At 37.4% G+C, this 25,836-nt stretch overlaps 1 protein-coding gene across 1 annotated transcript in view; it reads right to left on the bottom strand.

Annotated features, from left to right (window-relative positions):
* gpc6a (glypican 6a) overlaps positions 1-25,836 on the bottom strand; it is a 182,836-nt gene that overhangs the window by 140,745 nt on the left and 16,255 nt on the right. Inside the window, exon 2 of the mRNA XM_085346275.1 lies at positions 13,125-13,283. Within this exon, the coding sequence (XP_085202401.1) occupies positions 13,125-13,283 (159 nt within the window). The remainder of the gene's footprint in view (positions 1-13,124; positions 13,284-25,836) is intronic.

Raw genomic sequence — 25,836 nt, 5'->3', positions numbered from 1 at the left:
TTAGTAAGATAAGGCATCATCACTAAAAAGACAATTCCTTACTTTTTCAAGACACTGCAGTACTTTTGAGTGATGAATTTAATGCTATTAATAACTACAATATAAATGTATTTTTAAAAGAAAATAACACCTCATAAGCAGCATTGGACTGCACTGGATCCCAAAGTATAAACTATTATTCTGGGAACATTCTTGTATTTCATTCCTAAAGCAAAAAGTAGTTACTAACTTAAATGCTTTCAGACGCGACTCTATATTTAACCACGATTAGCAAATCCACAGTTGTTTCACAGTTTATCTCCTTTGCTGAGGCCGCCTCTGGATCTTCCAAGATCTGACACAGAGTTCAGCATTGAGAGGCATGAGATGAGTCAATAAGGAAAGCTTTAAAAAGCCTTGATTCTTTTCATGGACGATATTCATGCAATTTGAATAGCAAGGAGAAAATTGGCTGCACACACCATTACATTACTGTGACCCTGTGGATAAGCAGCTTTGTCTCAACCTGGCTGTTGGAGTGCCTCTCCCCATGAAAGCTTGCATGCAGAGCTTTGTCAGACTAATCCATCCTCCGGAGTGTTTCCTGCGCCTGACTGAGAACACTGAGGTTCTCAGACAGGAAAAAAAAAGTATATCATTTTAAAATGAAGGTTAACTTTTCTCTAGGCAAGATCAGGAACTACACGTCCGTTGTGGAATTCCAGTCAATCAACCTTCAGTGACACCGGCAAGTGATGTTATTCAGTGTATTATGTGAATATTACACTTGCAGTATGCAGTACGTCTAACATTTGTATGTATGACATGAGTGACTGCAAATCTTTTAACGCCTTAAGGGCATGCATGTGCAAGAGTGAGTTTTGGGATCTGAGAATGAGGCAACATCAGAAAAACTGTACAAATATTTCAGAGGAAACAGACGACAGCTGTCGCACGTAGGACTTCTGTTTTGAGTTTGCCTTCATAGTGTCAATTGTTTGGATATATTAGAATATGTCGCAGGGCTATACGGTCTAGATGGAAACTGATTTTCTTATAATTTCTTTAAGTCTAAATGACTGTTTTGTTCATTTTTTTAAGATGGGAAATATTTCTTTAATATTTCCCAATTGTACCTTTTAGTTGTGCTCAGATTGAAATGAGCCAAGAAACGAGAAATTTTCATTGCATCAGCTGAATCGAACCTAAAGCATTAATTCAGTTAAATCAATAAACAATCACCAAAATAAGCACTTCAGGCAAACAGGCCAAAAGATTCAATTTCAAACAGGTTGGGGTTCACCGTCTGATAATGGAACGTTTTCCATCTTCTAAGGTCAAAGTCTGCAAAAAGATTTTTCTACTCTTCAAACACCTGAATAAGACAAACTGGGAAAAGCCATTTTTACATTTAACAAATAATAACAAATAACAAAGTTTCCATTTCTGAACTACATAAAAACAGCGTGGAAGCAAATGCTTTGGCTACTAGCCTTTCTTTTCGAATAATATCAATTATTATTAATATATTGTTACACCACCACATCAATCACACATTATAGACAAATATAAAAAGTATATAAGGATAATAAAAAATGGTTCAATCAGCAATGCAGAATAAAAATCAGCCTTTCTTTCTAGCTCTGCTGATGTCAACTTGCTCTTACTGCAATCTATGCATATGGCATGACATGCCAATTACTCACTGTCACATCTCAAGTGGATGCTGAACTAAAATTATACCAACCTCAGAGTCCCCATATTCACTAGAATTTAAATGATGCATGGAAATCAAAAGGAGGTGAAACCATAGGAATCTATGAGGGAAGCATATCAGCAACTTTGCAGGAGGGGGGTAACATTTTTCATCTGTCGCTGCAGACGGCATGATCTCAGCTGTAGTCTGAGCAAACTCAATATCCTTAGGATAGGATTTTTCGTAAGTGAGTTTTCACAGCGTATGTGTTTCAATATGTGACACAAAGTTTAAATTTAATAAATATATTGAAGAGAAGAATCACATTGCACCACACCTATGGATTTCCTCCTCTTTTTTGCTACAGCAGCTTGTGGGAAAGGCATTCCTCTCATAGCCTCTCCTTGAAGCTCACCAGTGGGAGAGACTTAACAGTGTCCAGACCGTACAGAGCCATCCATCCTGAAGTGCAAAAGTGACACAGGGCTGCAGCCTGTGCCAGATGATGGAGGCTGCCACCAACTCCCAGCTAAAGCACTGCTGGACAGACCCCATTCACTCAGTCCTCGGAGATTTACCGTCTTCCTGACATTCACGTAGGATAACACAGGGACACCAAAACAGAGGTTATTTATTTATGAATACTTCCAGGAACCGTGTGCCCTCACGGTTTTAGATTTCATTAGAAGTGGGCATGCGATGGAAACAGGGGTTTCAACTTTGGGGTTAAATCAATGTATGGCCTGTCCTCACCAGCGTTCTGCTCTGTGTAATTTAGTGTCATCTCCGGTGTAATGAAGGTCTTGTACCATCCGATGCTTACCAAGTCCTGGAGTGTCCTTTGTGTCCCCTGCATTTTTTTATGTTCTGTTTAGTGTGTGCTCTACTAGGAGATGTCGCGCTCGGAGTACAGACATGGTGTCATTGATTTGTCCATTTTAATCCAAAAAAGTTTTCTTTGGATCAGCTTTTATGTTAATCCAGGGTGTGAGGTGCCAATATGTTCACTAAGTAAAGCTATAATACATCTATATTTTATTATTTAATTTTCTCTGTATTATTTTGGGCTCTAACCTTATAAAATGCATTAAGACGACTGTTGTGATTTAGTGTTATATAAATACAATAGAATTGAATCTTGTAATTGACATTTCATTTGACACTAAATTACAAAGCATCATTATTGTGGATTAACTCCTGTTTACAGTGCATATAGCAACCCCTGTAAAAAGTTTACTTTAAGCCTAGTTGACCATGTCATCTGTAAACAAATTATATATTCAAAATAATTTAAAATAATTATTACATTTTTATCTGTTATCTATTACAAATTGCAAATTCTTTTTATTTTAAAAATATCTGCAAGATGTGCAATTATATATCAAATGATATGTGAATGTATTTTCTGTAAATTTCTTTAGTAAGAGCGTACAGAGAGTTCACACGCTTATGTCTGTTAAATGAACACACAGTTAGCCAAACTCAGCCAGCGTTTAGTGTGAAAATCTGGTGCAAGATCAAAGTGCAAACTCTTACCAGAATTTTGCAGTGTGCATGAAGTATAACCTCCTTTTTAAATTCATTCAGTGTTTAAATTAATAATGCCGGATGTTATATTATGCACAAAGCATAATGGGAATTACTAATCAGTCCACAAACTCAAATACTCAGTTTGCAACAATGGAGCCTATGTAATTACATGTGTTCATGCTATCACTTAAAATTACAGAAGCAACACAGGAGATTATAGCTTGTCAAGCTGTGGATATTAAGGATATTTAGGTAAACTTTTTTTTTAAAAAAGCATCATATTTTAAAAAAAATGATGCTTTTAATGACAAAACTGCTGATTAGAATTCTAGTTCATAACTTCAGAGCTGAAGTGGGGGGATAGCATAATGAGGACCTTTGAGATCCTGTTTTGATGTAACTATTTGATGTCAGCAATGAACGGTGGGCATTTTCAAAGTTTCACTTGCTAAGTACTTCAATGAATGTCAAACATAAATAATAAATGTAAAAGAATCTAAGTTTGTGATGTCTGGGAAAGTTAGCAGAGGTTTTATAAATCCATGAATGGTATCAAACCTATGGTTAGGATACAATGGCGTTAAATTCAGCTCAGAACAGGAGTAGCACTGTGGGGGATTTTTCTCTATAGAGGGGGAACTATGCACTGGAAACTGATGAACCTCCTGAAAAATACTTTGCTGTTAACATTGTGCATTAGCATAGCATAGCATAGCATAGCATCTTTATTTATAACGCACTTTACATCCAACAATGTTGACCAAAGTGCTACAAATATTAAATTAAATGCATACAGATTAAAAAGGCACATTCTTTAAAGAGGAATTAATAGCACTGAGGACCCCAAGTATCCTTTGTTGAAAGGCTTTCTTTAAGAGGGAGATGCAAAGAGAAGACACTGTGAAGAAGTGCAGGATACACCACAGTGCCATTCTCATTGAACAAATCCCCCAGTGTCATAGCAATGCAGTAAATACACAAAAAGTTGTTGACATAAAATCTTATTTAAAGGATAAATAGAGTGTGCTATTTGTTCATTTGAAACCCAACCATTTGTATCTCAAGCTTTCAATCCATTTCTTGACTGGACCCAATTTAAATTTTAATGCATCCCAACATGCATTCAAAAACTTAATTGAAGGTGGATTTGTGTGTGAGACATTACTATTAAAACAAAAAGTTACTATATGTTGGTTCACAGGCCTCCATCTTTCACTCTTATTTTGAAGTGCAGTGACTCATCCTCTAGTTTTGTTAGGATGCCTGGGTTGTTGACCCAGGGTTTTGAGTTTATTGTATTATTTATCATTTCTATTCTGTGGTTCCTTTGTTAGAGTTATGTCTTATGTCTTATCTGGTTTTGCCCCTCCTTGTCTCGTTAGGCCTGATTTGCCCCAGCTGTGTTTCCCTCCTGTTACCCATTCCCTGATTGCTCCCTCTGTGTATTTAAGCCATGTGTTTCTCTGTGTCCATGTCGTGATCTACCCTTATCTAGCTGTGTGTTCTGTCTGCGTAAGTGTATTTTGTATTCCTAGTTTTGTTACCCTTTTGGGTTCAGCATTAAAGCTGTGTTTTGAGTTACTTCCTGTTTCCGGAGTCTGCACTTTGGGTCCTTCTCCTGCCTGCACGCACGTCACATAACAAGTTTCCCATCACAGCTTGTTTTTCTACTCAGTGTTTCACGGGGGGCCACAACATCATATGCAAGGCTTCTGTGCTGACTACAAGGAACACATTCTATTGTCTCCCACCTCATTCATCCCTGCGTGTGTTCTGTGATCCACGAACAACTCCAATGCACTAAAGAAGTCGTGTAAAAACTATCAAAATTTAACTCAAGTAGCCTAGAAAAACTGTCAGCTGTTCAGCTCATCTGCCTGTTCAAAATGACGGATTTTTGAAATTGATGTTATATCTGAGCAACTTCATGTGTAAATAAAATAAAGAGAATAAAGACAAAATCTCTCAAATTCAAAAAGTCCAGTTGTGCTTTCTTCCTATCTGCCAGCTTACACAGTCTAGCAGAAGCCTGTGAATTGGTAAAGATGACAGATTAGAGAGAATAGGGTGCTGTGTTCAAGTCAGTCTTGGTTTAAGTTGGGTGTGAAAAAGTGATTGTTGAAGAGAATGAGGGACACAACACCTCTCAGTGTTGAGCAGAGATCTACTGAGGCAGGATCAAAGAACTCAGTCAACCAGGGCACTGCTCAATGCAGACTGTAGTCAACCAACCACACACTCTAATCTCTTGCTCAGGTCTTGTGAGAGAACAGAAACGTATCAACCAAACTGAATTTAATGAGCATCTACCATACAACTAGAGCAAATAGTAAACAGAAAGGTAGAGACAGATATCTCAAACTTCTCTCCAGTTCTGCCTTTTAACCTCCTACAGGACTACCAATCATTATTTTGACATAATGCTCAATTACACATGTATAAAAAGGAGAACAAGAAATCTGAGTTAATGTAATCTTTCAGCGATAAAGCGGTAGCATGCTTTGCAATTTTACCATATGAAAGTTGAAATACTGTAGCTCCAAGCAAAGAACAGGAACAAAATGACAGATTAAATTCTTATGAAGCCAGGAACTTACAGCTGCTGATATGAAAATTTGAGATTAAATTCTTATCATGCCGTTGACCCTCTGAAGTGTTGTGAGTCACAGAGATAGTTGAAACAACCTGGATCTAACCTTAACAAAGAAAATAAATATATTTTTGATGCATGTCAGGTAAAATGATTATTTACTTTGTGATTACTTTGCATAAAGAAATATTTAAAAATAAATAAATAAATACTGTGTTTACCCAGGGTAAGAGGTCATTTAAAGTTAGGGAGTTGGGGTTTAGGTTGTATATTCTATTTGGCATTTGGTAATTGACACTTATAAATAAATAAATTAAAAAAAACAAAGCATAATTACAAATACATACAGAATTAAATCAGGTAAATCTGTTGGTAAGTCACACCACACTACACTGATCTCATTCTCAGTGTCACAATAATCAAATTCACAGATTCCAAATCAGTTTCATTGTCACATTGTTACATCTTCCAATTTTACATGAATCTCTTCAGGCAAAGTAAACACAGCTTCACAAAATAGCTTTATACAGACAAGTGATTTGTGTCCCACAAGTATACTATGTGGGCAGTGCTCTAGAGGGTGTGTGTGTGTGTGTGTGTGTTCCTGAAACCTGGATCCTCTACCAAAGGGCTGGGAGTTTGAGGGGTCTGCACAGTATCTTCAATGTTCCCAGGCCTGCAGTGTTCTGCAGAGAAGCTGCCTGGAATCTGTTGGGGTCAATCTTTTGGTTTGGGGGTCTCTATTTTCTTGTGCTCCTCATTCCTGATGTTGCTGTCTTTTGGGATTTCCACGTATCACAGTGGTCCCCTGTATGTGTTGATGATATGAGTTCTTTTATGAGTTCTTCCTTCAGTTCATCATCCACTGTCTGTCTTCAGCTGCCTGAGCAAATCTTGGAATGCCTCATCTCGAGGTGCCATCTACCTGATGTATTCATGGATGTTCCGTGTTTCATCCTGGATTGTGGCTCTGACACTCATTCATACTCGCCATCCTGCTTTCCATTGCTCGTAGAGCCTGAGGGTTCTGGACTTTTGTTGCAGAGCCTGTTTTGTGGAGTTTTCATGTCTTAGCACCTGTGGTATCTGTCTCCTCCTATGGTCAGCTTATTATTCCAGCTGGGTATCTGATGACAGGTAGGACAAATGTATTGATGGCTTGGATCTTATTCCTAATGTTCAACTGGTTCCTCAGTACCTGTCTTACATTCTAGAGGTTGGCCTGTGGGATACCAAAGGTACTGGCCAGCTATCCTCTATATCTGCTATTTTGTTTTGGATCACTTTCCCTCTCTTTCTTTGTGTGTGTGTGTGTGTGTGTGTGTGTGTGTGTGTGTGTGTGTGTGAGAGAGAGAGAGAGAGAGAGAGAGAGAGAGTGAGTGAGTCTGTGGAGCACTTTCAATCTCAAATCACTTGACTGAGCATGAGGCACCTTTTATCATGGTTCATCCTCAGCAATTAATCTTTAACAGATGCGATGCAATTCTCTCCCTCTTTGCCTATTTCATACACAGAGTCTCTTTCTCCGTATTTCAGTGTCTCTCCAGCTTTTGCGCTCACATATAAATACTGCAAATATTTATCACATTTTGTGTGTCTAATTCAAGTTACCTTAGGGCACGTACTAGGCTAAACAGAGAACACTAATAATTTCAGAGAATTATAAAAGTAAATTTTTGTGTGGGGAAAAAAATGGAGATTTGCATTATGCACTGCAAAGCTGGTTGTGAGGTTCCTTTCTTACAGCCTGTTCTTTGTCTTGGACTGGAATATTACTGAACTTCAAATCTCTCTGGGAGAATATATGGCATACTGAGAGATGGGGTAAGAGGGTCCTCAGCCGGATTATTGGACTTGCAGAATACCCAAGCCTAAATTCTAGTGTGCAACAGTCATTCATGGCAGTAGGATTGCTCAATAATGCATCAAAACCCACAGGCCTCCAAGGGAAGCAGTCAGTAATCAAAAAGTAAGTTAAGGTTTTCATAATAGGGCCCTATAAATAACTGAGGACAGAAATAAGGGCATGTAAAATTGATGAGGGATGATTCAAACCCCACGAGGTGGATGGAGCTTAACGCAAGGAGAAGGGATGCGATGTTGAGTGGCCCGGTGATACGGGCATGTGTAGAAGGTGGAATTGCACGAGTGATTTGTGTCCCCAGTGTTACCACATAAACGCACAGATATACAATATGGACACTGCTCTAGAGGTAACGTCACTGAAATGGTGCTATTAATGTAGAAATACGCCCCTGCCTTCAAACTATTCTACTGAACATTTAAAACAACCTAGCAACAATTTCATAACCTGTGGCTACCTATTAAGCTTTTACAGAAGAAGAACTCTGCTGCACATTTATATTATTTAATCAAAACCAAGACTGCGGGGTCAGAAATTACATACATTTTCAAAAAAGCTTCAATATGAGCCAACAAAACTGTGAATTACAAGATCTTTTTAATGTGGGAATTCATTTTCATATATTTGTGCTCTCTAGAACTGATGTAAGTGTGTGATTCAAAGAAAACGACATAGTATAACAGTCTGAGATCTTGACAATATGCAACGGTAAAGAGTGAAGGTTTATCCTAAATGAGCACTTGCAGAAAAAAGACACCACCAGACAACTAATTTATACACATGAGTAGTGTCCTTTATCTAAATTATGCATTTAGGCATTGAAAACAATCTCTTATCAGGCCTTCAGTCTTTGTCTAACAATTATACAAATAAGCTGATTTTACCAGTTAAAACAATAAAAACTGAATTTCTACTGTGCTGTTGTTCCAAGGACATGCAGGTATTGTCCTCAGTTGACTGCCAACCTGTCAGATGGCTCATTTAACATTTGGCAGTAACAAATTTGAAAGAAACTACCATTGATGTTTTTAGCTAGTAGAACACTGATTTCTCGCTTCTTCCAACTATACTCACTACACAGTTTTCAGTTCGTATCACACAGGGAGGATTTTAGACATGTATTCAGCCAAGGATGACAAAAATGCCCTAACTCAAGATTCATTAGTGTCTATATTTTGTACCGAAGGTCCTTCATTTCCTCTTCAACCTGCATAAACAAATTTATTTTAAACTAATTTTTGTTTATATAGTAGAATAATATAAAGTTAAATTAAGCAGTCATTTCATTTAAAAATATTTATATTCAAGGATGTTTATACAGACTAAGACGGAGTGTACACAATAGCTTTTCTTTTTTTTCCAGAAAGCCAGCATAGTTTTTCAATTGTTCACAATTGGATCGCCTCATACTTATACAATGCTAAAAACGGCAGGCACTCGAGGCAGTGAGCTTCTAATCTGCAGTGAGGAATGCGTGGTCGGCTGTTCACTTCACCCCCCAAAGCTAAAGAGGTTCATCTCTGGGTAAAAAACTGTTTGTCACAGTCCCTTCTTTACACAGCCATCCACTTACAGAGGCTGATGGGACCAATAACACACCAGCAACTACCACATTTTACTTGTACAAGTGCTAACAACAGTGGAGAAAGTTAATCCTGCTGGTTTTTGAGTACCCGAGCTAATGGAATTTTAAATACAGTCTAAGAATTGTTTTAATACTTGGATAAAAATCCTTTTCAGTCATTTAATCCCTAAAGTCTAGAGCCCTTGGACACCCATGGTTTCCTCTCTTCAGATGCTCTGTTAGGCCTTTACTGCAGCTGCCTTCAGTTGCTGCTGGTTTGTGAGCCTCTCTGCATTCAGTTTGGTCTTTAGTAACTGAAAAGCATCGTCTGTTGAGTTAAGATCAGCTAACTGGCTTGGCCATTGAAGACTATCCCATTTCACTGCCTTGAGAAAGACAGTGTTGTTTATGCAGTTTGCTTTGGGTCATTCGGGTCATTATCCATTTGCACCATGAAATGCTGTCCACTCAGTTTTGCTGCAATTGGCTGAATCTTAGCAGCGAGTAAAGCTCTGTATATTTTTTACACAATTAATCCTGCTACTTCTATTAGCAATAAACACTAATCACCTGGTTCCACTGGCAGTATACATGCCCATGTCATAACACTGTCTCCACCATGTTTGACAGATAATGTAGTATGCTTCAGATCATAAGTCTCTCCCTATCCATAATTTTACCAGCTATATCAGACGTTTCCTGACAAAGTCTAGTCTGACCCGCCTATTCTTGTGTGTAAACCCTCTGCACCTCCTCGGGAATGTTCCTGACTTGAATAGAGGTTGTAAAGTTTTTTTTCTTAAACAAGGAAATAATTCTGCGATCATCCACCTTAGTTGTCTTCTGTGGTCATTCAAGTCTTTTGGTGTTGCTGAGCTGGTCAGTGCATTTATTCTTTGATTTGTGTTACTCTGCAAAAACGTATGGACCTAAATGTAGGTAATGCTTGGTCAATTACATTAGCAGCATTCAGCTACAACCAGACTCAAGCAACAGATTACTATTATTAGTTATGGAAAAAACAGTGCACCTACAATTTGTTTTTTCCATCTGACTAGTTCAAAAGAATACATGATATCTTTAGTTAGTGTAAAAAAGCAAGCCTTGGATGGCACAAGCAGAAACACAAGTGTAAATGGCATTAAACACCATGGAGCCTTGGTTTAAAGCCCTGTGAGCTCTAGCAGTTATACAGGGATTAAAGTGGGCCTGAACAACCTGGAACAACGTTCTGACACCTTCGATTAATGAGTAATTAAATAGGCAGTTTAACACTAAATACTATCAGGCAAGTTCATTTTTTATTTGATACAGTCTGGCAGTGCTTTCAACTGTTGTCACAGAGACAGTAAAGTCATGACTCCAGCTGCATGCCTCCTCTTTTCCTTCTTATCCGTGTCATGCACTCATGCTGTCGATGTCAATAAAGTTTCTGTTGCCGTATATCAGCATCTATCTACCTCTACTTAAGAGGAGAGAGCATAACTGTGCAACTTTTTCTTTAAGTGACAGGTTATCTCAGATACAGGATTTGAAACAGCTCAACAAATATCAGTGAACACACAAACTGTTTTTGTGCATCTTGGTGCACAATCTGTCTGCTAGCTTAAGGTACAAAGGCTCTGTTTTCCAGGGAGAAAAAAAAACACTGACATGGGATAATTTTACTCTCAGAGATAGAGAAAGATAGAGGAAATAAATATAACAGCAGAAGCTGACAGATCATATTTAAAGGTAAGGACTGCTCTGCAAGTGACGTTTAATAAAATAAATATTTAAAGGTTAAAAAAATTAATTGAATCAGACAGTGGATCTGTATATGATGAAGTTATCTAGTTATATTAGAAGCACTTTCAAATTTGTTTTTCAATGAGAAAAGGTTACACTCCACATCCATTATATGTCCCAATAATTAACATTTAAGGGAAACTGTACATTAGCAATATTTGTTTTACTATCTTACATTACGTTGAATATAATTGCCATCAACATTTAACCAAACATTATCATTGCATTAATTAAAATATTGTTGAAAGCTGAATGTCATTAATAAGGTGAATCTCAATTAATTTTCAGAGAAACAGCTTTATTATCAAAGACAGCTAAGCTGAGCTGTCATATAAATGCTAAATGGCTTGTATTTGTATAGCGCTTTACTAGTCCCTAAGGACCCCAAAGCGCTTTACACATCCAGTCATCCACCCATTCACACACACATTCACACACTGGTGATGGCGAGCTACATTGTAGCCACAGCCACCCTGGGGCGCACTGACAGAGGCGATATGGTCAGGATTTTAAGTTATGCTCATTTTTAGGCTGCCGTTTCCCTCCGTAGGTTTTATGGTGGCGACAGAGCACGCTTACGAAGGCTCTGACTCTTGTATTTGCTCATCAACAAATCTTTTGTGAACTATAATTTGAAGATTTGGGTCATCATTCAGCCTGTATAGACACGTATAAACTGTTTACATCTCAGTGCTGTAATATAAAACAACCATAACACCTGTGTTTGATTCATGACATGGTTCTAGGATTTCAATTGTAGGAACAAATTACTTGAAGCTTGCCTTAATAATCTTTTAACATTCAATTACATACAGGCCATTATGATATATCAGTATTATGATACAGTAATACTATCTAAATATGTTAAAGCAGCAAACAACATTATGTTATTAGTATGAGGTTGCAACAAGTTTAATGTCAGTATCAGTAAAAAATGCAAACATTTTAGTGCTACCATACGTTATCAATATACTGCAGTACTACAGCTACTGGACAGTAATAGAAATCTAGATCTTTATTTCATATTGGGAAATATCTTTGAAAGCAGATTAAATCATAGATTTAATGTTATTCAAATGCCGTATTGGACAGTATGTGCAGAATAAACTGGGTAAACTGGGCTGTTTGCAGTGTTCTTTTACAGTTTACAGTTATGCAGAACTGGTGCAGGGCAAACTGTGGTATCCATGTTCATTACCATGGTCTATACTTATAAGATCAGACCAGAGATTCTTTGCATACAGTTTTTATTTCTTCTTGACTATGAAAATCAAGGTTAATTCAGACACTGCTTTAAAATAACCATCCAAATAAAGCAAAAGATCGCTGCTGAGTAACAGGACTCGGCTAGGAGTCAGTTTGCATTTAGCTGATGATATTCTTTGGTAACACTTGCCAAATTCCACATTTATACCAGCTTCATAGTGGCTAGCAATCAGACATCTGCCTTGATGGCTCATATAACATCTGCTTGTATATTGTAGAATGTAGATGGCTAAAATCAGAATGAGTAGGAAACCTCAAAAGCAGCATCAGACCAGGTCAGCTGATCACAGCCGGTTTAAAAACAAAGCACATGTACTGGAGCTCATATATATATTATTATATGATTTATTGCAGAGTGAGTCATTTCTCCAGACTGCACTGCTTCACCAGAACTTAGTATTCTCTCACCTGCAAAATCCCACTTTAACCCCTGCTTATACAGACAGGCTCATTAGAATGAAAATATTTTTAAAAGCCACATTAGTGCCATCTTTTACTGTCAAAATGTCAGTAGTTCACAGTGTATGTGCATAAGGAAGAACAACATCATAGTGAGCTAGAAAGCCCTGAAGATAAAGAAAATCCAAATAATGCAGAACTGTAGTGAAGAAGTCAAGTGTAATAGCAAGGCTCCAGAATAACCATCTTTAAACCAGATAAGCTCATTTCTTATTAATAACAGTCAAAGTAATAATTAATCATGACATCAGAAGTCTGTAGTTACAAGTTTGACAGTGCTTGTCTCAGTACATTCAGCTTGGAGAGGTGGTGTCTGGGATATAAATTTCTATGAATCACAGTCTCTGCATGTTAAATAGATAAAACAAATCAATCTACTGGAACTTACCATCAAACTTTTTATGCCTGGAGACAAATGTTGTTCTCATTTTGTGGCTGCTCTCCTCAACCAATTTCTCAAACTCCAGTTTGCTCTGCTGGTTAAGTTTGTCCTCCATCTCTGACGTGCAGCAGGTGTATCCCTGAGGACAGACACGCAGGTGCTCACCTGAGGAAGACAGAGAGGTAGAGCGGCATTTTTACACACGTCACCGCCTCGACATTCAGATGCTCGAAAAGGCTGAACCGAGTCTTTGATCAAAATTCTCTTGTTATTTTGTCATTCTCATCACTGAGGCAATCAAAGTGGGCCAGACCGTAACAAACGGGGTAGGAAAACATTTGTCGGTCATTTGGAATCATGAATCAGAGAGTGTCTGTGATAGCAGAGCTCCTACACCTCATGTAGAATCCCCCTTATATCACAAAGCAAAGCGCTGCAATAATGACTGCTTTAATGAATATTATGTACATGAAATGAAAGGCACAGTGCTAAGTCATGTCAAGGAAATTTATTTATATAGCCTAACACCACAAATTGGTCTCAAGGCTCTTATCAGCATGCCCTTAGCTATGACATCAGCCAAACATTTAATTAAACTGCATGGATTAATTTACGATGTCTTGACTTTGGCACAGCAAGCTGTAAATGAACACTGACATATTTTTGCCATGGAAACAATTGCTTATTTACACATTCACCACATACCGAACAACATTAACATTCATTTCAAGTCATGCTATCTGACACATGATGAAGCTAACTCTCCATTCTGTTCTGCTCGTGGTTTTTATCAAAACTGGAATGAAATATTTGTCTTTTTGGCTGCCAAATGCTCCATCATGTTCACCAGCTCGTTACTAACTGTGCGTGTTTGCTCTTTTGTTCAGAGCAGGAAGGCTACAATGAACTTATCATAACTTTTTAGTTTTCCTAAAAACAACTTTGCTGCAAAGATGAGACCAAAACAATATCAAGTTGCTAGACTGAGAGATGAGAATATTGTTTTGCAGATTACGGCGAACAACTGTGTTGCACAGATGCGCTGGTATCCATGGTCACTGTTAGGTGCCGGGGAGCATCAGAGGCATTATAAGAGGCTGGCAAGCCAGCGAAAGATATCAGATGTGACTGTGTATTGTGTGCGTCTGTGCAGTTTTTATTTCCCACAGTCCATTAAAATGAAAGTTAATTTAGGCAGAGCTGAAAAACTCACACCATATTCTACATATCACAAAAATAACATTTAATATAAATGTTTAAATTTCTCAATATTTCTTTTTACACTATATCTCATGCACTCTGGTGCGCTGTTGCTGGCATAAGAACAACATTTAAAAGATTTATTTTAAAGACTGATTCACTCAGATTAAAAAAAATGTTTTGGGCTTATTGTTATTTTACATAGTTGGGTGGTAAAATCACCAGCATTAAGGCTTCACATGCCACCTGACTACAGTGATATTAACTCAAGGATAGCAGCATTTCTTTTTGCCTTGCTCGCTTACTTTTTAACTTTCTACACTGCGAACAAAATTACACAGCAACCTTTAGGTATCAGTGAGAGTTAGTTAAGAAATACTTGTTGTAGTCCCTCTAAGTAGAAAATAAGAGATGCTGTGCGTGCGTTTTGTAATGAGATGTTTTACAGAGCCTTGGACTCTCGTCTTCTTCTACATAATTTGATTTTGAAGCATTAATTTAATAAACTGTGAAGTGTTTGACTATTACATCAGTTAGAGAAAAATTCTCGAGTCCACTCAGACGTCAGTGTATAAAAGTGTATACCAAACCAATGAAATGACTCCAAGATCCACAAAGAGAAATACTGGAACTGAAGGCCTGAAGAATTTTCAAAACTTGGAGAATTCACACTAGATTTTTTTTTTTTTGTAAATGAGTAAAAGTTTTACTTTACTGGGTTTCGAGAAAGGTAACAATCACTTAATTATGCCACACATCTGAAAATCCTTTCACTGAAAAAGTGAGGGGTTTAGTCTCAGATCTGTGGATTATTCATGGTGAATAGAGTAGTTTTCAAAAATACTGATTTACTTAAAGGGATGAGGAAAATTATTCTGATGAAATCAATAAATTATATCTACACCCATAATGCACAACACTATCTGCAAAAGACCATAAAATGAGGTTTATTTATTCCAATAATTAATCATTAAGGAAAATATGTTTAGTATAAACTAAATGTATCAGTCAAGTATATTCAATATCACCAGACTTGAAATTTGACATTTTACTTGCATATCAGACTTACATGAATAATCTACAAGTAACTATGTTAACTAATGTTAGCATTTTGGGCATAAAAATGACCAAGCCAGAATTAATTTTCCAGTTAATAAATGAAATATAAAACCAGATCCACAGAAAAAACAAAAAAATTGTTTGCCAAAAACCGAAACGAATGCTTAAATGCAAACAGAGGCTTTAATCAGTAAAAGTGACTAAGAGCTCCATGTGAGTGGTGTGTACATACATCTTTTTTGCACAGAAGTTTGTACTTTCATACTACTACCCATTTTAAGAGGTTTTCCCATTACTAATAAACTAAAATGTAAAATAAAACTTAAAAAATGTTGGAAAAGTGTTGCTAAATTCCAAAATCTAGGCTTTTTTTTTAATTAAAAACAAAAATACTTATCAAATTGTGGTTTTTGTTTTTGTTACCTATAAAGTTGTTGCTGTGATCTTTGTGCCAGAGCCACACAACCTTATAGGAAAGTTTAAGGGGGGGGAAAAAGTCCTCCCACACAAGCAAAAGCTCAGCGTCTTAGTTTCTGTCAAACACTTAAACTGGTCCGAATGTGAGTTTTCATCTGGTTGTCTTCCTGCAACAACACACACCAGCAGTTATCATCACATGATTATATTAGTTTTTTTGCCCAAGAAATATTTGGGCAATTTTTTTGGAAAAAAATTACCATAATGCATACTGTATGTAATTGTTTTCTGCATGCATGCAGTATTTTATTTCCTCTTCTGCAGAGAGCATCAGACATCATTATTAGTTTTTTTTTTTTTTTGGTCTGGCCAGCAGTCACATAAAATATTTGTGTTTTTCCCATTCTATCTATTAACATTTGGGAAAGATGAAATGAGTATCGATTTATCAGTGGAGGACAGAACAGAGAGATTGTAGGATTTCCTCTGAGGAACACAATGCAGGCACTGGCAGGCACACTGACGCCCTGCATGCATATACAGTAAGCTGCAGATAAAGGAGCTGTGTATAGATAATGAAACAAGAAGATGCAATATGTACGTGCTGGCACTCTCAAATGTGCTTAATCCTTAATCAGTCCTTAGAGAGGCACCAAGCTACAGTAATGAGGTGCACCATCAACAGTTCAACACAAACTCGTTTCTCCAGAGTAATGCACAAGGCTCCGAGCCACAGCATCCAAACTCTACAACACAAAATAAGCTGAAATGCACCACTCACTTTCTATTAGGCGATTCCTTAAGGCTTTTTTGTTTCTTTACTAAGCAGCAATGTCCTATTTTTTAACAAAGTAACAGCTGCAGATAACGTCCACTACATTGGGATTCAATCAAGCGCATGCATATGGATTGAATCTACAGGCTGGCGACCTGTCCAGGGTGTACTCTGCCTCTTGTCCAATGACAACTGGGACAGGTTCACGAGGGAAATAGATGTATGGAAAGTTAATTAGCACAAATACATTAACCTGTAAATTTTACAGTAACTTGCTGAAAGCTGGATGCCAGTAACCAACTGTAAAAAAGGATTTGCAGGAACTTTAATTTACAGCAAATAAAGCTGCTGTAATTTAATTTACAGTAAAAGTAAACACCTTTAACAGTAAGTTGCTAGTATCCAGCTGCCAGTAAGTGAGTGTATTTTTATATATGGAATTTTGTTACAATATTTAAATTTAAATTGCTATAGTTTTTATTTATTTATTTATTTATTTTAGCTCAAACAATAAAAATGCAGCTTCATTTAAAATGTACATCTCTACCAAAGAAAACAGAGTTTGAGATGATATACTGATATAGTTCCAGTGAAGTAAATAGTTTTTACACATAAAGTTTTGGTATTTTCGGCTTTTCAGCCAAGACTCATGTCTTTTAGCTTGGGTTGCATTTAAGCTCTCGCTGACAGAAGCACGGGGTATTTAAAGTATCAGTGTAGTTCAACATTGTCAGTCATATTGTTTAAACAGGGACATTATTAAACTGAGGAGCTAAGGAATTATGAAGATGGTATCAGATGGCTGGCTAATGTCCCAAAGAAAGAAAAAGCCATACACCATATTTGGCACCTTAAATTACACGGGCATGAAACACTACTCTAGGATGACTTAGGCACAGAAATATAAACTTTTATTGTCATAAATGATGGATAAGCTGAGGAAAATTGCATTTTCTCCTCACTGTTATGTGAAGCTCTGTGACTCTGAAGTAAGTCAAATTCAATCTGAAGTTTCCGTTGATGCAATAAATGAATTTTACTTGTCGATGCAGGTAGAATACTACTTTTGGCCACTAAAGCGTTTAAAAAAAAAAGAAAAGAAAAAAAAAGAAAAAAATCAATAACAGACAAAGCTGTCCTTAAGTGTGAATGACAGCTGAAAGGAATCCATGGTGCTTTTAGCTTTCATAGGCTGTGCACCACTCTATTCATCTCTCAGTCGTGTTTTGGTATAAACACATAATTTGACATATCCAACTACTTTCCTGTTTTGAAAACTGTTGTCGTAAACCAACATAAAATAGAAGTTTGTGAGAAGCAGGCACGGCGTGAGCTGCATGTTTATGATGCTGCTACTTTGAGTTTATCTCACATGTTTTCCCTTCTCTCTTTCATCAAAAGCCCAGTTCAATACTTTTATGCATAAAACTTTGCTGCACATTTTCCTAATGTGTGTGTGTGTGTGTGTGTGTGTGTGTGTGTGTGTGTGTGTGTGTGTGTGTGTGTGTGTGTGTGCTCTTTTCCAAAAGAAAAAAAAGCAAACATAAAAGCCTACCTTAGTGAACTTTGGAGGTAATTGTCCCCAAATCTAGATGGGATTTTGGCTCACTAGACCATATCTGTCCTGTTCTAGCTGGTTGCTTTGGACCCGAGATGGAATTTGAAACCATGCTGTCAATATGCTGCACACTTGCGAGATCACACTTGTGCAGTCTCTGTCAGGGAGAGTTAAACTTGTAAGACTCAATACCAGCAGTGCCAACAAAAATGAAGACATGGGGGTGGACACAACAAAAAGACAGGGATGGCAAAAAGCTCAAAGGTTCTTCTTATAAAAGTATATTTACTAGGTGAATAACAGGAACTAATGTGCCTACTTAGCTGGCAACAGCTCACTGACACCCACTTTCCACCTTTCTCAAAGCTGTAAGATACTGTATAGCTTTACAGCGATTATATAAATTAGTCTGGCCATTTGTAGCTGAACATTTAAATGAATCTTTTAATAAAAAAAGAGCACTTCATGCGCTGTGACATTTATAATGAAGCAACATTATGTTTATCTAACATAGCTAATCCATTTAATTCAAAATCATTTGGAGAGATAATAAAAAGTTTTTGTTTTCTCACATAAATAGTGTTACAGATTTTTACAAAGAGCTGCATGAAAGTGGAGCATGAAAGGGGTGGGGAGGGTGACACATAATTTCACTGCAGGTGAAGAGGGGCAAGCGGAAAAGTCGGGAACAATCCCAGCGCATATCTGTGGCATCTGTTAAAGTGGCCTGCCAAATCAGTAACGGCGCCACACCTTTTGCTGCTGCTGAAAGTTTTGGACATTTATTAAAAAGACATTAGTGTCTCCGCATTTTATAAATTCTCGATAAAATGTATTTAAAATGCAGCACTTTGTCTGTAATGCAGCTGCCTGTTCTCTGTCTGTAGCAACCACTCTGTGATCTTAAGTAATGTCACAGCTAAATTGTTAAACTTTTGCCTGAGGAGTACTATTTGATGCAGAGCATGTTTCAAAGGTGAAATAGCCGGTATTATCAAAATAAAAAAAATAATAAATAGAAAAAATAGAATCCTGTGATTTATTTCTTTGATGATCATTGAGCTTAGTTTTGAAGTTGGACTGAATATTTCTGAATAATTAAATGGAATAACACTTTTTCTGGTTTTCCTCACCTCTCACTACAAGCCGCATTCATTTTTCCACATATATAACCATAATGCACTTTAGCATTTTATTTGCCTTGCATACATATCGATAGCCAGTTAGCTTAATCGCTCATTATACTAACACGCATGTCTTTGGACAATAGGTGGAAGTGTCTAGTGTCACAGTCTAATACTGAGTGTCACAGAGAACATCCAGACTCTATACAGAAAGGCCCCAGCCAACCATTAGATTTGAATCATTAGATTTGCAGTGAGACAACAGTGCTAACCACTTTACCACAAAGCCCTCAGCATAAATATTAAAGATTATACAGCATAAACAAACAAATGCATTTCAGCAAACGGTTGGAATTTTTGTTCTTTTCAAGATTTTATTGTACATTTATATTGATTCAAACATCACTTATCCGTCTCTTGGATTACCACTTATTGTGTTTGATATTGGCTTGAATAAAACATATCTGTCAACTCCTAATCTATTTCTGACATCCTAATAGGCAAAGGAAAAAATGAGTGTATAGTTTGACTTTGACGAAGTGAGCAGCAGAGAATTGCATACTGTATAGAAGCCTGTGGTGACAACGCTGACAGAAGTGCTAATATGATGGTGTTCTATCAGATTTTTCATACATAGAGAAAGAAGCCTGCTCCCATGCAAATGTAAAACAACAAAGTTAGCTTTAGGTCTGGCACATGCACTCACCAGCCTGATTCATTATACTCCTAACATGATCAAAACCATGGATGAGCACACACAAGCATACACGCACACACCCTATATGATGCATTTAATCACAGATTACTTGGGAGCAAATAGTTATGTAATCACTGGATAAAAGGAAGATAAAAGCTTTCACTCATATGTTCAACCAGGGGCGGTTTTAGCCATTTTTGAATCAAAGCACCCCCAAAGGTTTCTTACTTTTTTTTGACAATATTTACTGTTTGTGTGACACACTACTAAAAATATAAAAAGCATACAGTACTTGTTTGAGACATAACATTTTAACAACAAAAGTGTGTAAGTGCCTGGCTTAAAACAGGACATGTTAGCTGCATTTAACCTTCAGTTACTCTTTATATAGTTAGGTAGGAGTCAGACCATGTTTCTTTTTAGCTGAAAAACATTACACCCAGGTAACCTGCAGTGTTGGAAACATGTTTTCCGACGATGTTTGCTACCCTACAATCCGTCCTGCTCTGTAGTAAAATCAGCGACATTTGACCGTCCCGTTGCTCCCATTGAAATGTATACAGCCTATTTGAAATCTAAAACTTGAAATTGTCTGTAGCCTGCTGTTGTTACCACTGTCCTGTTTGAAATGGAATGAGAGAAGCTGGTTATTTTGTCATATGTGCCGATATTGTAAAATCAAATGATCTTGATCAGTATTTCAATATTTATATCTTTTATTAGATGTTCATGTGGTTTGGTTATTTGCCTTTTGGTTGAAAGTAGACTGAGAGAGGACTTTTTTTTATTAGTGATCTTAATAGTATTGGTTTTTCATATTAATGTAATTTTTTTCATCCAATTGAATACAATCTATTTGTGTATGATTGTCAGTCCAAAGAGGGAGAGAGGGAAGAGGGGAACGTGAGGAGAAAGTGCAAGGTCAGGAAGAACCAGGTAAAAAAAACACACCGGGAATAGTGACAGGCACAACAGAAACTGTTAAACTGCTTGAGACAGTTGATCACCAAAAAGTGATTTGCCAATCTCAAGGTGAGGCGACATAGGTTAAAATAAAAGAAAAAATCTGCAGAGCCATATTAGTATCTTCAGTAAAGATCTTTTCATACATTGTACCATAGGCAAAGTTGCCTTCGTTTTTATAATTTTATCTATCAATATTTTGTACATTTGTACATTTCAAGGACTCTATTTTTGGAGTCTATTTTCATATATCTGTATTGTATTATACATACACATTAAAAGTGAATCTCATGCAATCAGTTTACTTCTTACTCACTATGATCATCATTCATCATTTTCCCACAGTAATTAAGGTTACCATATGTATTTTTTTTTATTCCAATCCATTCTTTGTTTGCAGCATTTAAATAACCTTTATCAGATTTGATGGTTTTGTTACAGACTTTAAAAAAAGTGTTTTGCTTTTCTTTCACAAATGTGGGGATTAAATTGTGTTAAAATGTACAAAACAGTGATGTCATGTTTTGTGACGAGGACACAGGCACAGAGAGACTTGATGAATTTAAGAATCGTATCATTTAATAAAGAAATTTACAAACTTACTCAGAGATGGTAAAATTATGATGACTGATAACAGAGACGAAGACAGCAGACGATGAGGACAGGGAGGAACAGGGGTTTAAATGCACCAAGGAGACAGTCACAGGGAACTCGGGACAACTGGAGACGTTTAAGGATGCAGGGACTGACAGACACGGGGAAGACGACTCATCGTGACGAGTAAAGTTTATCTTGCCTGGCTGGGCAGCTCTCTGGGTGCTCAGCACCCTCAAAGCTCTGATCCTAGAATCGCCCCTGTGTTCAACCCAGTCCAGTTTGCTAATGTACCGCTCTGTCCTCGAGCGCAGATGTCAGAAGGCGCCGCAGCACATCTTTCAGAACGAGCTGATTAGAGATTTAAATATATGTAATTACAGAAAGCAAGATAATTAAGGACAAATGGTAATCTTCTTTGGGGATTTTACAGTGAAACGTTCTGGCGTTAACTCAAATGTTTCTTAATCAGAAAGAAATAAGGCAAAAGAAATATTGCTTTGCTTGCATATGCAATCAAACACTCATTGTTTCATTCAGATTCTTTGATGTGCAGATGTGTTTGGTTGCTCTCGATCACTATCTTCACGATGTCCAAAACACGACTGAGGCGTAGCGTTATAATTAGGTGAAACTGCTGACTAGATTCAGGCAACGGACAGATGGGCCCGTTCGATGCCCATTTAACATGCAATCAACCACACAGACGCTTTCACAGAATTCAAGGTTCCCTGAACCCATTATACATGTTACTTTAAGATGATTTTTAAATGATATCTATCTTTAACCAACCACACAGACTAACTGCTAACTAGGAATATGTAGGTCAGTGGGAAGAAGTAGATGAAATGACCAGGAGGCATGATCAGACACAGATTAAAGAACTAACTTCATATAGCATGCTTTATTTCAGCGGCCATGTATATGGCCTCGGTTCCCTTTGGCTTCATATCCCTTGATGTTAAAGAAGCATGCACTCAGAGTGTTTGAGGTTTCACATGCAGGCGAGGCATATGCTGCAATCGTGCCTAATGGGCAAGCAAAAAGGATGGCACATTTCTTATCCTTTCTAACAGTGGTTCATTAAAATTGGCAGCAGAGCCTACAGTTTCTTAGGCAGCCGTGTGATGTTAAAAACGCAACAACTGGAGCACATTCCCTGGTGACATGCAACAGATCTGAGTTTAGAAGTGTCTCAGATGCACTAAAGCAGAGGACTGCCACTGAGGTTTAGATTTACAAGACTAAGTAACCATTCCTCACAACAAATACAAAGATTTGTCTTCACACATACAAGTGTTTTCTTGACTAGAGGTATCAAATTATTGACAGCCACACCATTTTATTGAAGTTTTCCACACATCCTACTTTATTATGACAGCTTTTTTCTTTTACTGCCGACATTTTCTGTTATAAATTAGTTATAAAGTTGTTTTTGGATGTCAAGGAAAAAAAGAGATGCGCTCTATAAATTGATAAGTTTATATTTTTTTGCAACGTGTGAAGACGAGTGCTAAATTATTCATAATTATAAGCAGCTGTATCAGCTGGAGGTAAAATGACATGTTTAGCTGATACAAATTCCTGTTTGAACCAGGTTTGCATATTTTAAAGGATGACATGTAATCACACCAAATTCAACAAGTAGCCACCGCTTATTCGGCAGTCACAGTGTCTACTGAAAAGCTTGGTTGGTTTGAGAACACCCCAGTGAGTAGCTGATTACTTATGTTGGATTTTCAGATTAAGGCTTGAAACCTAATACATACTTACATGTTTACATGTAAGTATGTATTTACAAAACCTGGGCTGTAATACTGAAATATTTTTCTCCTTTTTCTTCATAGACAGAAAGTAAACAAATATCAAGGCCAGTGGGGAAAACTGAAAAGAAATGTTTGGCTCAATGCAAAGCAATGGTGTAAAGTAGATAGTGGACAGAGGCACACATGAGCATGCAACCCTCACTGGTGTTTGCTCAGTAACCGATCTGCTTGGTCTTCCGGTGGGTGAGTTTGTATATTGTGTTGTTGTGCTACAAGGTGGGGGACCTCAATAGTCATAGCCTGCCCAGATGAATTTCGATTAGTCTCAGTCACTTTGCCAACTCATGATAAGCCTTCAAAGGAAAACCTGAGGATAAAGCATCAAAGCTGAAGTTAAGGAGGTCCTGAGGCATCCACTTCAACATAGTAGATCGCATTATGCGAAGAATCTGATGCAACAAAGAAAACGAAACATCGCGGTACTATTCTTCTTTTCCACAGTTTGAGCTGGCCTATTGGGCTGTTTTTTCTCAGCCTCTCCCCTCTGACCTCTACAGTCTGGATTTAAGAGCCCCAACAGGTTCAGTACATGAGTCTGTGTGAGCCTGTGCTCCCAACATCTCCAGTATGCACTGTCGGTTTAATTGTGTCAAGTTGGAGATGTTAGTCGAAAGCACAGCACATTTAAACAGCTCAAACATAAGGCAGCGGAATTAGTTTTACTTTGGCATAATTACATATCATGATTATATTTAGCATAATAAAATTTTTCAACAATTTAAATCCAGAACCATCAATATAGCTCACATCAATGACAGATCCATAAATGTCCATCATAAAGGTGATACTGCATAGGTAACACACTTTTCACCTGTAGTAATTTTAAAATGCTAAAGAGATTTAGCTTATGTCTAAAGCTTAAAAAAAAAAACATCAAGGGAAACACAAAATCTCAAGAATATTTCAGGGCAGCTGTGGGAAAAGTGTGGGTTCTACGCCCACTGAGAGTCTAATGCCAGATTAACTCTCACAAGGATTCATTAGTCTACCTGGCCAAAGGGCAAACTGCATATGGGTGGTGCCATCTGGTACATCTTTTGGCCACCCTTGCCAGCATTTATAAAGTGAGGAGGTTCTTGCCAGAGCTCCATGCCAAAACAAGCCAACAGATCATCAAGTCGAGAGAGAGAGAGAGCGAGCATGCAAGAGAGAGAGAGAGAGAGCAGTATTCTTTCATCCTGAAAATTCATAAAAAGATGTAGTGAGGCAGTAAGTGAAATTAATGGCTGCTCTATTGTAGCACGAATGGGTGAAATGTATTCTAAATTAACTGGCCAGAAAACAGTTAACAAGAAAGACTCTAGGTCCGCTCTATACAGGAGATACTGTACAAGTAACTCGTACCTAGACTGAAATCTGGATTTGTTTGCAGCAGGTTCCAGCGTGTCTTCGACGCTGCCAGTTACTGCGGTTTTTACGCCACAGCAGAGCCACGCTCGATAACTAGGAAGCACCATCTTGAATGAATCACGTTTATTATCATTGATCTACCACCAGATTCCAGCTCCACTCTCATTGAGGCTGCCTCCAGAATATTGGCTCTTCTCTGCTCTTACAGCCCAGCTGCCATAAAGCACCAACGTGCACAGAGACTCGCTGACTATGAATGAGAGCGCAGGCCTACAGAAACAGGTCCACGCTCTTGACATTTTAATTCACCAACTGAGGTTACTCTGCCTCCATCTCATATGTCATCCATAGCGCAATTTGACTTTAGCGTTGTTTCTTTGCTTTTAGCACAGATGCCATTCATAATCCACCGCTCGCTTTACTATACAGCTTTACATACCAGCAGGTATATTGTTATGCAGTACACACACAGGGCAAAAAGCATTCAGTCAAACCCCAGGAAGCCATTCAACACACTGGAAATAAAAAATATATCACAATGATCTATCTGTTTTAATATCTGTGGATGAAGAATTACTGCACAAAAGTGCAGCCGTTCACTTTTTTACATACTGAACCACTGTCACGTTTGTGTCATGGATGTCCTATTTAAGTTTCTACTTAATGTGCTGCTACTTTAAAAAAAGACTAAAATGATATGTTTGCTTTGAATAGTAAATAGTTAGATGATGATTTGATTTTTTTAGAATTTATGACATTTTTACATAGCATCCTTACTTTTCCAATCCTAACTCTAACTTTAGGTAATAAGAATAAGTAACTTTTGTTTTTATTAAACTCAAATTTATTCAAGTCTAGTCATTTAATTTGAAATAACCTGAAACTATATATCCTTTATCTACCTAACATACATATACTCACATACAGTGCAGGTATTATTCCATCACCGTATATTTCTCTATATTACTGAATAATCAAAAGTGTGATTAGAGACTCTTTTGTCTGCTCTTCATGAAAAGGCCTGTAAATGTTAATGTTATGTATTGAACAACCAGACTCCCTTCAAAGTAAAGGTTATTGAAGCTGCAAAGAAAATGCACACTTATATTTATGACAAATCCAGGCACACTGACGTGTCTGTGAATTTCAGTCCCT

Source organism: Diplotaxodon limnothrissa, linkage group LG1, assembly GCF_057381915.1.
Source record: "Diplotaxodon limnothrissa isolate DT_005_m linkage group LG1, D_limnothrissa_male_GT1.1, whole genome shotgun sequence".
Taxonomy (NCBI): Eukaryota; Metazoa; Chordata; class Actinopteri; order Cichliformes; family Cichlidae; genus Diplotaxodon; species Diplotaxodon limnothrissa.
The sequence above is the reverse complement of the archived record's forward strand: the minus strand, read 5'-3'. Positions and strand labels throughout refer to the sequence as shown.